The 16,093-nt window shown below is 34.5% G+C and overlaps 1 protein-coding gene across 1 annotated transcript in view; it reads left to right on the top strand.

Moving 5' to 3' along the window:
• DMD (dystrophin) overlaps window positions 1-16,093 on the top strand; it is a gene marked incomplete at both ends in the record, with an annotated part of 1,041,552 nt that overhangs the window by 476,605 nt on the left and 548,854 nt on the right. Inside the window, one exon of the mRNA XM_079549062.1 lies at window positions 4,825-4,997. Within this exon, the coding sequence (XP_079405188.1) occupies window positions 4,825-4,997 (173 nt within the window). The remainder of the gene's footprint in view (window positions 1-4,824; window positions 4,998-16,093) is intronic.

Here is a 16,093-nt window from a genome sequence, read left to right as displayed (position 1 = left end):
CACAGCATAACCCTGAGTGGAATAGTGGGAGAAAGGATGGAGAGAGACAGTTCTCTATTTAAAATTGCAGTCGTGGTTAAAGTTTACTTTGTGTGTTTTTATTTTGAATGAATTAGTAAGTACTTAAAACCTGTCCACACGTGATCTCGGACAGCTTTATTTTAGTGTGACAGATCAAAAAAAAAAAAAAGAAAAAAAAAAAAAAATCAAGCAGGTGTTCCTTTGCATATTGGACTATGAAAGCTTAAAGTCTGATTGGAGATATATCCTACTCAACTGTTGTAGTTTAGTTTACTATACAAAAAATGCTGTCCAATTGGTAGCTAATATAATTATGAGAAGTCTAATTCAGAACTGTTAATGTAACTTTAAATATTATGGCCCATTTTCTTTATTGCTCCTTGAAATTGGAGGATTTTTTCAATACCGAATGACTGAATAAGAGAACAAGATTAACACTGTAAGGCTAAGTAGGTGAATGAGTTATCTGCTTCTGCAGAATAGTGTTTGTGAATAAACCCTTGTAAAAAATCGTGCCTAACTGCTGTATACAATGCAGCAATTTCAAATTACCATCAACACATAAAGACCACATTTCCATTATTTCTGTGATCATTTGGGGAAAGTTTTTAACCAAAAGAAACTTGAGCCCAAAGAATCTAAAATCTGTCTGCAGTCATTCAGATGAAATAAGCTTTGTGGGAGAATCGAAATAAGGTCTCTGGCAAGGAGATCTGAAGTGCCCTCAAGGAGCCCATTTATAGTTCTTGCATAGATACCTTTATATATACACATACGGCATCTCTGTATGTTTGTGTGTATATATGTGTGTATATTTGCAGACATGGATATGCTTATTATCTCTTAAAAATTAATGATTTACATTTCCTAGGAGTATAGTTTGTCCAGGGAAGCACAAAACTAAAGTATTGGAGCAAGAGAATAACTGACAATAGGTCTGTGAGAAGAAACAGCAGATCACTTCTTTTTTCCTCTTGTGATTTAGTATTAATAGATTAAAGGGCTCTTAGTATTGACTGTACTAAGTTAATTTTCTAAAAAAAAAAAAAGAGGCATAGACCATGTAAATCATAGTTAAATGAACTAACACTTTGTCCATGTCTGTAAACTCGTTATGCTCATTACTAGATGGGCTGGAAATACAGTGACCTAGATCAAGTAGTTTACTGGCAGTTGACTTCCTATTGACATTTGGACCATCTTTATCTGATATACATCCACAACTAATGTGTTCTTCACCCACGTATGTTTGTTGCTATTAGAGTTGACGCCGACTTTAATAATATTGATTACTGAGGTTAGAAGTAAGCATTGCCATAGGTTTAATTTAACTGAGCTATTAAATTGTTACGAGATGCATTTGTGGGCACATTTCCATCTTCCAAATAAATCTCTCAGAAGAGGTAAATGGATCTTGCACATTTGTGGGTTTTTGGAATGGTATAGTTTTGATCTGAGCCTGCTTTATGAATATTTATTTCCAAGTAAAAGCATTCATCATTGTCATTATCCTGCAGTAAAAATAGAAAAGTAGTGCATAAATTGTTCAGCAGCTGGTTGGGAAAGGTTTGAAATTAAATTGTGGTTGATTTTTATCCCTGGCAGATTTGCATGAATCAAATTACAAAGCTGTCATGAATATCTCTGTGTTTTAAAACTGAGTTTGTAAGGTTTCTTTTTCACTCCCATTCATAAATGATCTATTTCAATTAATCCTTAGAAGGAAAAATAAGTTTATTTACTGGAATCTTTCAGTGTTAACCACTTTGAACTTTTTTCTCCAAAGTAAATGTGTGTATTAAGACTTAAATCTGATTGCTTGAAATCATTCTAGTTGATTCTGTAATCCAGTATGATAAATATCAAATAGAAATGAAAAATATGCTTTTATTAATTGCAAAGACAGTTCTAACAGTTACTTTTTATATCAAAGGAATGTAATATTTTTTTTTAAAGGAATATGTGTATGTGTATCCAAAAATAATATTACTTCTCAAATTTAGTAAATTGTTATTATTATTGTTATTATTAGGCACATTTAGTAAGCCCACACACACCAGCTTCTAGGAACATTCTGTTCATTGAAAGTTTGAGTAAGTGGTAAGAGTAGAGAAACCAAGTCTTTCTATCTCATAAAATCAGGGATTGCAGTATTTCTATTACCCTATTAAAAGTTCTGTTATGTGTGTCCTAATACATAATACATACTTGTTCACGACTGAATTTAAACTATTTTAAAAACAGTCTGAATATTACTGTCCTGTCAAAGATGGAGCTCCATCTGGTCACATGGGAAATCTCAGTTCATAGATTGAGGATTAAAAAATTGAACTTAATGAGATGCTCTCAATAGGGCAAATTTTGTTACAAGCAGAAACATTATGGTACTTTTACCTAATATTGATGGTAACTTGTGTCATTTCACTTAGGATGCTAGATTTATTGTTTTACGATACAGCTTAGCAGAAACACTAAGTCAGGGCCTGAACCAGTGATTGAGCACCTGGTGGGAAGGCAGGGCCAACCCAGGGGAGCTCAGCTACATACAATACACCTGAGTAACCAGAAGGGGTGGAGTCAGGATCCATCCCTCACAGACCTCATTCAAGGGTTGGCAGTGGAGGCAAGGGTGAAATCACGTGCTTCTCCATTGGTGACTCATTGTGAACATTTTGAGATTTGCCACTTGTCAATTCTGAAGTGTATACATGCTGTTTCAGTTGTATATATTTCAATAAATGGATTTATTCCATTCTGGGAAACATGGATTGTGAAAACAAACAGGGAAACTTGTTAGGTTAACACTGCTTTACCTATGGCTGTGAAATATGCACATTTGCATTTGTGTTGTTTATGCTTTGTACTATCACAATGAAATCAATGCCTAATTTTAAGATTTCTCCACCAAATCGTTGTTTTCATAATCTTTGATAAAGCTTAGCACCTGAGTTTGCTAAGGTCTCCCATAGATTCCCAGCAATGAGCATACTGTACATACACAGTACAGTTGCAGAACCTCAGTGTTCTCCACAGCCGTTTTTGCTGGTGTTTGCTCCAGGGTGTGGTTTCTGAGCTGTGGAATAGAAGGAAGTGAAAAGTCAGGTCATGTAAATACTGATATTGCAAAACTTCTCCGCATCTTCACTATATGGGATCTTAACTTTTTTTTTTTTTTTCCCCAAATGTTTACTTAAAACATTATGTAAATATATATATATATGAATTATATATAAAGATTATATATACATGTTTAGCACTTCAAATTTATAGATAACTATATTTATACACAATGTTCTAAACATATAAATATGTGGGTGTATATAAAAAAATTATAGGGATGTGTGTATATATGTAAATATTGAAGTGTGTGCAGTGAAATAGATTTCTTGGTCCATGACTTAATTCCTCTGCCAGAAATTTAAATAACACTTAAATTGTTGAAATTTGTGATTGATAAACTCTTTATGATAGGAGATACAATTAAAATACTTTCGAGAGGTTCTTATATGTTTCTAGCTCTAAGAACATTAAAAAGAGAAACAAATTAACCTAACAAAATTAACCATTTTTTCTCTGTGACAATAATGTGCTCTGGATTTCAGCTTATATAGTTCAGGTTATTCTAGTCAGCAAGAGCTTGCAGTATCAAACCTCTATTTTATCTCTTTTGTACTGTGTTGATGTATAAATAGTTACTTGTCCTTCAGAGTAGGTGAGCAAAAGAACATTGAGCAAGTCAAATATATATGTTGTCTGTTAAGAGGACTGTGGTGCTGTAAAAACATAACAGCTGAACAAGTCAGTTGTATTTAAGGGTTTAATTGGCTTGTAAATACAGATTTACAAGGAGAAAGTCTCTGCTAATGACTTTTTGTTGCGTTTAAAGCTTTTCTGGTGAAGTCAGAATGCAGTTTATGATACTATTTTTGCTCAGCATTGGGTTTTCCAGCAAATTTGGTCATTCAGATGCTTCTGAAGGATTAAACATCAGCTCAACCCTGCCTCCTTCATAGCACACAAATATATGGTATATTTACATATTGCTTTATAGAGAAAATAAGAAAATCTGCATAATTCAATGATGAGACTAAATGCATTAGTAATTGCGTAATTAGTGGCTATTGACTAAGGGTGAATATTTTAATTCCTTCACACATTTTAAAGATTTCAAGGCCCAGAGTTAATTTGGTTTTTCTCTTTATTTTTATTTATTTATTTATTTATTTATAGTCTGCATTGTACTGTTAGGAAAAAAATACTGTTAACTATTTTCTCTAAAACACAAAGAACTGAGAATTGCTAGGTGTAAAGGGCTAAGTGAAAAAAGAGAAGTGCCAAGTTATCAGTGTCCTGAAAAGGACTGATATCCAATAAGCTATCTTTCTCATCCTCTAACTTTTATAACAGCTTCAGCACATATTACATAGATACCAGAGAGGACCCTAACTGTCTAATAATGAAAGAATTTTCTTGAATATGAGCCTGTAAGGTGGCACTTTCTTCTGCTTTCTGTTAGAAGGAATGGGGTTAAAACAGTTATTCACTTGGCGTAGGGGAATTCATGACTGACTGAATCAGCAGAGCTTTGCTTCCCCTACAGCCATTACCTTTCTCATCTGTAGTGAATTGCATCTTTAAAGAAAGAATGGGTATTCAGTCATTATTACCTGGTTGTATTCTAAAATGTTATCATGTCTAGGCTGTTATTTAAATTATTTTTTTTTCCTGTTTGTCTTTTGCTTGTGGACAGTGTTTTTTACAGCTGATGTCTTGTTTTTCTTTTAAAAAATCTTGGTGTTACAGAACATTAAAGATCGCCTGGGGAGACTCCAGGGTCATATAGACATTATTCACAGCAAGAAGACACCGGTTTTGCAGAGTGCTACACCAAGGGAAACAGCAAATATACAGGAAAAGCTGACTCAGCTTAATTCCCAGTGGGAGAAAGTTAACAAGATGTACCGGGACCGACAGATGTAAGTAAACTTTTAAAAAGTCTTATTTCTGATAACATTTGTTAGTATTTGGTTTACTGTTGGTGATACTCTTCCTTATGCAGAAATGGCTTTTAAAGTTGTGAACTATACTTTCTTCTAACTAAGCATAGAAAATTTTATAGAAAATTGCAATTTAAGTATTTTTGTAAAATTGTAAATATGTTGACTAACTGTCACTTATCAGTCCAAAACCTGGGATGGTATTGCATTTGTGTTTCACTACAATTATTGTACCTTTATCTGAGATAGGTATGAAAGAATAACTATTTGATACTATACCCAGCATTATTAAGATAGAAATCTTAATCTGTGATGGATGTAACTGAGTAAAATCCCTTGTAATTGTAGGGCATGTACTAGTTCTAGGAGCAATTCTAACTGTATTTCTAAGGAGCATGTTTAATATTGTTAGCAGCTCTAAGTGCAGCGTCATTGTTTTTTTTAAGTCTCTTTGTATATTAGTCAAAATACAGTAAGGCAAAGCAATGGAGAAAAAATATAGAAGGATGTTAAAAGGATAATAAATAAAACTGATCTCCTACATGTGGTACTTACTACTTTATCTTAGTATGTTGCTTAATAGTTAACAAATAAGCTTAAATAAAAATCATTGTTTCAAATGTTTATTGGATTATCACAAGTGAGTCCTTAACAATTCTGAGAATGTAAACTATTAATCTGATACTGAAAATGCTTGTGTATGTAGGAATATGTAGGAATTTCACTAGGTTGGCACTTTCAGACATGCTTTCAGGTAACTTGCTATTCAAAAAATTCATTTGAAATGCTAAGAGAGTGACTTGAAATTTAGTGGAATATCAACTTTAATTACGGTATTGATAATTATTGCACAGTATAGTAGATGGGGATATGAATCCAACCCTGTAAGCAATGACCAGAAGAAATAAAAATATTTTCTGTAGACTAAGATTGTGCTGATCTTGTCTTACAGTCCAAACCTTGGTAACATTTTTAAACAAAGGACAGGTCAGTATTGGTCTACAGCTGTCACTGCAAATCTGTAGAGGCATGATCTTTCAGCTGTAAGCCATTCAGTGGCTTTGATTTAGGTTGCTGGAGAGAGAGAGAGAGAGAGTAAAGCTTAAAAAGAGACAAAAAGAATCATGGCCAAAATATGTTCAGTAATCTTCAAGTCACCTCTGTTTTGTCTCAAAATTTTGATATTCTAACATGAATATCACTTTTTTTAATAATAAGCCTGTTCTAGTGTGGTAAGAAATACCGTTATTTCTTACCGAACTTTTTTCAGCATGATGCCACATAAAAATTCTGAAGAAGTCAGAAGCCGAGTCTGGAGCTCAGCTGCTCACACAGATAGCAAAAGCAGAATGTTTAGTATTGTGCTTTTTCCAGAGGTGGCTTTGGCCAAAGTCATAGATTTTGGTCTCAGTACTTCAAAGACCAATCTCTGAGAAATCTTAAGATCTTTTCATATGTGTTGTCTTCTATTGAAGAAGTGCTGTTGGCTGAAAGCTTGGTCCACCAATGCTAGCAGTTGTCCTTTGTTTAGACTACATTGCCATTTAGCCAGCAGCAGAAAATATTCTGAGGTGAAATGAGTTAGTATTTGTCAGGTATTTTGAAGCCACCACATAAAGGCACTAGAGAAGTGTGAAGTGTCATTTTCTTTCCAGCCTGAGTTTGCCTGCGGGTGTCATCCTCTTTTAGGATGACTGGCACCAACTCAGGGCGGTGATAAGCTTGACTGCTGCCCAGAATCACAGACCTTTTTTCTTTTAAATCGCTTGTTTGTAGTGTCAGTATTACTGTGTTACTGTTCACCTGGTTTTGTTTGAACTGTGGGATGGTCCCTGTAGCTTCTGCAGTTTTGTGAGGTGCATTTGGACTGCACATGAATGCTTAGGAGGAGATGAAGGAAGACAATACTGCCTTCAGCATTTTGCTTCTAGCGTTTTGTGTCTGTAAGGGATTAAACTATCAGTGTAAATCTTCCATTGAGACATGGATGAAGCTGTTTTTGAGATGCATTACTGATGATGATCTTTTAGGACAGTTTTGAAATTTTACTGGAGCACTGTCTTGCTGTCACAGGAGTGTGCATAAGGGAAATATACATTCTGTGTTTGAAAGCGTCTGGGGAAAAAAAAATTGCCACCACTATTAGTTCATTTATGAATACTGGCTTCAGGAAATCGAAGAACTGTAGTAGAATTGAAGTCACTTAAGTAATTTCCAAGTCAGTTATCACTGTAATTGCAGTAACATAGAACACTTTCCCTTACCCTCTCAGGTACTAGCAGAAAACTTCCCCTAAATCTCATAGAAATCAATATAAACACTCATGTTAAATACCTATTTTAAGTTTGTGTTTTATAAATAGTTGTTGTTGCTCTAAGAGACATTACTGGAGCTGAAATGCCTGCTCTTAATGAAACACAGTAAGGAATATGCTCATTTCCAAAGTTTACAGCAATAGATGCTGGAATTGGCCACTCAGAACATCCTGGAGTCAGACCCAGAAGGAGAAATTCAGTTATTTATACTGTTGCATTAACATTGCTGTTTCATTTAAGGAAAGAAATTCATACTTTCTTGTTTTTATAATCCAATATCTAAATATCTCGTTTGAGAGTGATGTCAAATAGGTCTGTCTGAGGAAAAAATGTTACTACACAGCTGTTTTCTTTTTGGTAAAATTTGTATATGAGGTATAGGCAGAACTGAAAATGGATTTTGTAGGACTTTATGTACTACCTGGAAATCACAGATACTCTGTACAAACATTTGGAAAAAGTCTAAGGTCAATTCCGAAGAATTTGCAGTCATTACTTTGTGGAAAAGTGGACATGTAAATCAGGTGTGAGATTTAGTGGAATGGAAAGAAAGGTTTGTACATTGCCATCTTGCGTGTTAGTAAAAGCCTTAGGAATTCATATTAAGCTGCAGATTGTTTATTTGGAAGAGGAAAAAAAGGGATGGAATGATTGCTTATGTTATTTGCATTAGTTTTATTTACCTTCTCCAAAAAATACACAGGGTTTTCATACAAGAAAATATGCTTCTGTCTTTATATTCAGATATTACTCTTTCAGCATTTTGTTCAGTAATTAGTAATCATAGATAGCATTGAAATATTTGAAACTTAGTTGAATACTTTGCTAGTGTATTCTGGAAATCTTCCTTTTATGTATAATACATTTCACACAATAGAAGTTCCAATGTACGTCTAGGTATTTCATGCTTAACTTTATAGTGTGTTCCTTACAAGAAATCAAATTATATTTTCAGTTTTCTTTACATCAGAACATGCTGCAGTTCTAAAGAAATTCATTGTAAAGCTATTTGAATGTTTATGCTCACAAATCCAGTTCTTCTACAGTTGTTGAAAGCCTTGTTGTTTTCCAAGTTGTTTCACAGTCACTGAGTGTGCCATTGTGTATTCCCTGTAATTGAGTAAGTGTTCATACTGTACCTTCTGTAAGTTAACAGGAAATACTTGAAAGAAAAAGAACAAATTCATCAGAACACAAGTTTTCAAGAGATTAATGTTTTGAATACAGCCTAGATCTGGTTGGTTTGCTTTTTTTTTTTAACAGGAGGTGAGTGGATTTTCTCTTTACGAATTTATTTCAGAACATAGGTGGTTGTGCTTGTGACAGATGTATTGGGTGACACCAAGTGGAATTTGTTAATTTTTTTCCTTTGGTCTTAGTTTTCTGAGTGCACAGCAGTACTGCCATGATTTGTCCATTATGACCCTGGCTGTTTCATTTGTAACTTCAACCTGTTCCTTCGTGACACTAAATTTCAACATTGTCTTTTTCAGTTGAGTTATGACAATACAGCTGAAATGTTGTGGAGTAGATGTATGTCAGTATCAATAAGATTACCTGTTTAGATGCTATGAGTTTCTTATCCCTGTACCAGAATTTAACTACAGTCTCCCTTTTTTTGCTGCAGCCTTAGGGTTTTTTTGAATTAATTATGAATATTTAAGAAGCAACACCATGTTCCTGTAGATAAGAACACACAATAATTAATATTTACAAATCCAGGCTGGATGTGGCTCTGGGCAGCCTGGCCTAGCGACCTTGCCAATGGCAGGGGGGTTGAAACTAGGTGATCTCTGAGGTCCTTTTCTATGATTCTATGAAATCTATGTTAGAAAACAGATTTTTAAATGATTGTCTACATAATATCTTGTCAACTTAATATTTGTGGAAGAACTTGTTTCTCTTATCAGGACACTGTGTTCTCAGGATGTTTATGCTGCAGTCTTGTTTCTTTGAACAGTACATGCTCTTTAAAAGTATTTCTAGCATCATTGGATCAATCAAATTCAAGTACAGTAGAATAGTTTTAAATAATTCTAAACCTACAGCTATAGGATAATAGAATATCTATATTTGAGGTCAAGGCAAACGGGGGGGAAAAAAGGAGAAATTCTTGAAAGTTTTTAAATTAAAAATGAAATAATTTTACAGATACTGGAGAGCTTAAATATTTTTAGACTCCTATTCTTCTTAACAGTCCTAAAAGATCTCTTATTAGTGTGCAGTAAACTAACTTCTGTCTTTTTCATGTCTTATTTGCAAAATATTTTCCAAGGCGTGCATTAGAGCCTAGACAAATGCTCATCTAATTAATAAGAAATCAAATTAAAATTAAATGTTCTGATTGTAGGAAAGTTCATACCAGATATCTCTACAAAGCATTTATAATTCTGAAAAGATGAAAGGAGTCAAATGTCAATCTTTGTTATCTCAAAAATTGGCGGTTTTAGTACTTTGGAATACTGATCACAGAACAGCTGAGGTTGGAAGGGACCTCTGGAGGTCATCTGCTCAAACAGGAACAGTTAGAGCAAGTTCTACTGCTTTGACAAAGAGAAGATCCCAAATCTTGAATAGTGGTGCAAAACAGGGTGATGACTTTATGAAAATGTCAGGCAGCTAACAACTTCTATAGTATGAAAATTAAACAATGAAGAACTCTTATAAGAACAGTATTATAAGACTGTTAAGACAAATCTTTCTTTCTTTAGTACCAACAGTGCTATTAGCAACTATTTGTGGTTTGTCTTACCAATTAGTTGTTGATATTTACAAGAACTGGTAAAGACGTAATGGAAAATTGTATGTTATGCATCAGATTCTATTAATCAGCAGAAAAATAACTATTTTGTAGTCAGATTTCTAACACATAGCATGTGTTACTGATAAATGCTGTCGATTTGAGTGATAACCTGAGGCTTGGAACAAGATAGAAAAAATATGTACAGAGAATATCACTATTTTTCCAGTGTAAAGATAACCTACGTGTGTTCTGTATACATACAGAACCAACCACTGATAAACCTCAAACTTGTTAATCTATGATATCTGAATCAGATCCAATCTTTGTGCTCTTTTAGTTGAAAATGTATGGATAGGATACTAAGAAAACTGAACTAAGACCAGAGGACCTATTCAGTATCTGACTCTGTTTTTTAGCGTATGACAAAATCTTAGAATAATATCTACAAGCAACTGATGCATGTAAAGGCATGCAAGTTTATTGTGTTAAGAAAATCCCCTTGCTTTTGAATATAGCTTTCTAGAAGTGTCTAGATGTCCAAAGACACCTTGCATAACCTCTTACTATCAAAGGATCAATTCTCTTTCATCCTGTACCAATCTTGCATGGATTTCTCACTAAAATGCTGTCTTAAAACTACGTTTTAGACCTTAATCTCCATCTGAGTTCTCATTTACATGTAAAAAATAATTTAAAAAAAAAAAAAAAATACTATAGATCTCTTTCACCAAGCCCAGTCAGCATTTCTTTATTCCTTCCTTACCTCTGATAACATGAATAACAAGCATGAGTGCTAACTGGCTTTATTTCAGTACAGGGAGGACTGCAACTTTTTGAAGGCAGAGGCATATTGAGAGGAATACAGTAATAGCGGAGGCTGCCTTATCTAAGAGTGTATGCTCATTGTATTTCTCTTGAGGTTGTAGGTTTTGTTGTCGAGGGTTTACCCTCGATTCTGAATTCAAGATGAGAGGTAAAACCAGGACAGATTATTTCATCCTCAGTGAGAGATTTCCTTTCAAATTCAAATCTGAAAATAGCCACCACACCTTAGTTATATGTGGAGTAGGCTTTTTTGCTTGCTTTCATGCGATTCAGATGGTTTAGGCAGGTTTCAAAAGAGAATCAAATGGAAGCAGCTTATAATATTTGATCATTTCAGACAGAAGTAGTTTTTATTTCCATACTACACTTTCTTTATAGAAGTGCTTGGCAGGTGACTTAGAATCTAATCATTGCAACAGATGTAGCACTTTTCACCCCCCCCTCCCCCCAATATCACACCATCAAGATAACATATTGGTAGGTTTCACTGGTTCCTTGATTGTTTGCAAAGAGGTTAAAATGCTGTATAAGAAACAGGTGTGGTGTAATGTATAAATGCTGTTGTTATGGGAAGTCTGGATGTGGTTTTGTACCAATACTTGTAGAGAAATATATGGGAATATTTTTGTTGTCTAGATTGTAACTACAAAGATTTAATTTGCAGCATGAGATTAAAAATGCTTTTTCCTTTTATATGTACCTATTTAAATGCCAGTTTTCATGAACTAGTGTGTATAAAGCCCTCTTCTAAATGGAATAGCTACAAGTAAGATTTAAATTTATCTGTTAAGGTTTAAGTAGTGAATTTGAGCCAGAATGAAAAATAATACTTCAGCTTTTGAAAAGAAAGATATGTTTATTAAATCTGTCATACAGTTTGTTTTAGGGCTTAATGCAGACAGGTCTTGAAATGGGAATAGAAGGTATTTGTGAAGTAGAATGAAGAGGAAAACAAACAATTCAGAATTCCTTTACTTAAGCAGGTCTGATTATATAATCTGAAATAGTTTGCTTATTCTGTCCATGAAATGTTTGAGCTGAAAAAATATTCTGAATGTTTAAGTCAGCCGCTTCTAAGCCTGGCAATTAGCATAACTTAGCATACTTTACTGTAAAAGGCTGAGTGACAAAAACACATTACATTCATACAAAAATAATTGTGGTGGCTTTTTCTGCTGTACAGACTAAAACAAAGCACTTATCTGAAAAGTCTTAGAAATGTTACAGCTTAGTCATGCATGTGTGAGCTTCAGAGCTATGTGAATGCAAATATGCATGAAGACAAATACGGCCAGAAGCAAATAGACTGAATTGTCTGGATATAAACTGTCTTAAGCTTTCGTGTCAGATACCAAAAATATGTCATTCTAGTTAGTGTCATAAGCTAACAGGCATAGCTGAAATGCAGGATATAATTGCTCTAGGGACAATATTATGTTAGTGCAGCTAGTGATTTCACAGATATCCCTGATTTATATCCAGTTTTCTCAGACCGCTGGCGAGCTCATTCATTCTTAGCTACATCCACCTGTGTAAGCATAACCTAAAAGAAGTGCAGTATATCCTCAGGACTGATGTCTTACTTCTAATGACTTCTATTACTTTCTGTAAATGCAGGCACTTACAGTACACTTTCACTGTTATTGATTCATTAGATTGAGATATGCAAGTGATTTTTCGCTAGTTGAATATTTGGTCAACTGTGCACTGAAGGAGGAACGATATTGTAAGAACTATTGTTCTGTCCAACACAACAGATGTTCTAAAGAGAGCTTCTTTGCAGAATTCCCTTGATACTTTTTAAAGAATTACTGCTCTTTTGTTGCCATGGTGCAGTGTACAACCACCTTCAAGTTCTTCCTGAAAAAGCATTTTTTGACAGTAGAGGGAGCCGTCTTTTAACATCTGTAGCTGAACTCAAGTTCGAGTTTTCTGTTGTAGACAATTTTTGTCACAGTCTACTGTTTCTCAGTTGTGTTTACATTGTAGCTGTCATCTACCAAATATCATTTTCACTTTCTTCTTCCAAGGCAGATTGAGTTTCTTTTTTTTGTTCTGTGTTTTGCACATGCTCCTATATTTCAAAGAGTCAAAGGAGTGGTAGAAAGCAGAGATTGTGTTAGTCATTGACCTTAGTAATAATACTTTGAAGATCTAGGACATTTGACCTTCCATCCTGGTGACCTTCAGAAACTCAGTGCACCTAATCAGATTTCAAATTTCAAGGGCCAATCGTTGTATGAGGTGTTGAGTAGAATTCACAAAACACTTCTGGTTTGATCCAGAAGAACTGACCGGCACAAAATGTGTTTGCATTGATTTTTACAGTACTATATATGCTGCAGATTGCTGGAGTCTTCTCTGTTCCAGAAAAATTGGTAATCTATACACTTGACTTAGCCTTTTAGTTATTTATTTGGGAATTTACAGATAGTACTGTTTTATTTATGATAGGAAAGAAACTTCTTCCTTAAAGTGAAGCATTCCAGATATTTTCTCCAAAAGTAAGCAGAATATATTCTGTTTGTTATTTTGAAGGAACCATATGGCTGAACCTCTGTAAGTAGTTCTTTCTAATATATTCTGTCACTTCCTGGAATATATTACTTTCTTCTAGATTAGACTTGAATTTTAAGATATTTCATCTGATCTGTAATTATCTTAAGTGTCCATTTGCTTTTCCAGTAAAAGATGGATTTGTTTGTAGCATGGGCTTGAAAACATACTTTCCAAAGTTATACTAAAATAAAATTAGGCTGACAGTTATTTTTTTTATTCTCTACAATTATGCATGGCATCACTCTGGAAAATTGTGTTTTAGTTATGACTTCATTAAGGCCATGAGGCAGTGTTCTATCTATTAGAGTAGTGTGGTGATAGTATAAGATTGTATAGCTCTGAGCAGATGATCTTTTGTTTTCAAGTATTGCATGACAGCTGCATAATTAACAAGAAGGGGGTGCCAAGATTTGAAAACAATAACAAATTCACATTTCTCATAGTAAGAAAAACATACCTGTATTTTGGGTTAATGTGTATATTAACTGACTGGCTGGAATACAGATGATAAACAAAATGGACAATGGTGACTCTCTGCTTGTTTTTTCTGGAGAAGGAGAGTTCATTCTTCTCTCAAGCATGCAATTTTCCAAAAACCTGCAAGAGCACAGTTACCTTTGCTGACACCTTCCTGTCAGATTTGGTTAAAATTGGCTGAAGAAACTGGGAAACTTATTGTTGGAAACAGGTGATGGACAGCATGATCACTTAATTCTCATTTCCTGAGGTTAAAAATAGAAAACATGCTAATTAAAGGTGTATATGTTTATATAAAAGCAAATAAAATGCTTAGCCTGTTAGTCATAATGAAAGTCACTAGAATCACTTCTGGGAACTCTGTGATTAGTCCATGCTCCTTAGTTGTCATCTGTTCTGAGGTACTCATTAAAATGTTATGTAAGATTTAGCTGTGGTGACATCTAGGAGATTTTAATTCCCTTAATGTCATGGAATCACAGACTAATTCAGTTTGGAAAGGGCCTTAGAAGGTCATTCAGTTTAACATTCTGGGCGTAGCAGGGTCAGTGTGGTCTAAAAGGTTGCTCAGGGCTTTGGCCAGGCAGGTCTTAGACTGCATAACCTCTTGGGAACCTGTTTCACATTTTGACTATCCTTATGGTAAATCTTTTTTCCTTATGTCTTTTCTGAACGTCTCATTCTGCTTTTTCTGTTGTCTCTTATTCTTCTACCATGCACCCCTGGGAAGCCTGGCTGCTGCTGCTTGGGGGGGGGGGGGAAATTAGAAAAACAAAAAACAACAGGAATGATTGCTTAAGAATTGGATCATGTGGGGGGTTGGGATGCACAGTAGTCAGTAATGGCTTTCTAACACTGAGTAGTTCAGGTTTGGGGTATTAATACCTCAGTAAGATTACAATCTTATTGTTCTAGTCGGTCATTTGCTTCTTCCTCTCCTGGTATGGAAATGACAATTGGCAGCAAATACTGTTAAGTAATCTGCAGAGTTTCTAAGTTTTGCTGTTCATCATATTTTACTTTGAGATGTTTATAAGTAATCAAGGTAAGATGGCTCTTCGCATATTTTAGGAACAAATATTGAAACTAATAAATAAATAAAAATAAAAAATAGCTAACTCAAAGCCATTCCTAATATTAAATTCCTGTGAAACATGGTTGCTTTGCTTTTTCCAAGGTTATATATAAACTCATCTGTTCATTTACATTACAAACTGTCTCACAATGGTAGGCAGACTCTTTAAATACTTTGTCGAAGATACCAAATTGCCTAGCTATTTATTTCCTTCACCTGTCATACTTGGGGGAGGGAACAAAAAAGCAAAACCACAACAATGACATACTCAATACTATTTTGACATGATAGGAAATACTGCATCCAGTGGAAAATTCTGCAAAGAAATAAAGAAATAAAGTATGACCTCTGGAGTCATACTCGGGGACTGCAGGGATTCATTCCAGATGAATGCCTGGAACCTGCTTGATATGGACCTCTAGAGTACACTAATAATTAGAGGTTATTGTTTTGTCCTGAAGTATCTGCCCGCTTTATTTAGCAAAGCTCAATTTCTCAGAACTTTTAAGTGTTTCAAAAGTGCTAGAGAAAATCAAACCCCTACTTCTCAACACGCTAAAAATATGTCAGTTGTAACTACACGTTTTAAGAAAGTCTTCTAAGGCTTCTTACCCTTCATCATTTTACTCCTTAAAGCATGCAAGCTCTGTATTGGCAGCTCTAGCTGATACTATTCCAAGACATTTCATGTTCCTTCATCAGTATTCAAGAAAGGGATGCCTTCTACTGTTTTTATTACCTCTTATTGTAAGGTGTTATGTCTGGCTGTAGGACTGCTTCTCTTAGACATAAATTTCTTGCCTAGCCTGTAAGAATGTGCATAGTTATAAATATGAGTTATAAATATATACACCTATCTGTGTGTGTGTTGTTGTATAAAACTAGTCACTCAGTTTTAGAAGTTTTGCCAAAACAAAATGACAAAGCAGTAAAGAATAAAATTGACTATCAAGAGTTGCATGTTTTCTCTGGAAGCATTTTGCCTAAAAAGGAAAAGATAATTAAAGCTGTAGCTGAAGAAGGTTCTCGGTATTCTTTTAACAGTCATGAAATTAACAATTTGTAGTACGTATTCCCCAAA

The sequence above is a fragment of the Tetrao urogallus genome, assembly GCF_951394365.1.
Source record: "Tetrao urogallus genome assembly, chromosome: 1".
NCBI classification, from domain to species: domain Eukaryota; kingdom Metazoa; phylum Chordata; class Aves; order Galliformes; family Phasianidae; genus Tetrao; species Tetrao urogallus.
Note: the sequence above shows the minus strand (reverse complement) of the source record. Positions and strands in the feature narration are given on the sequence as shown.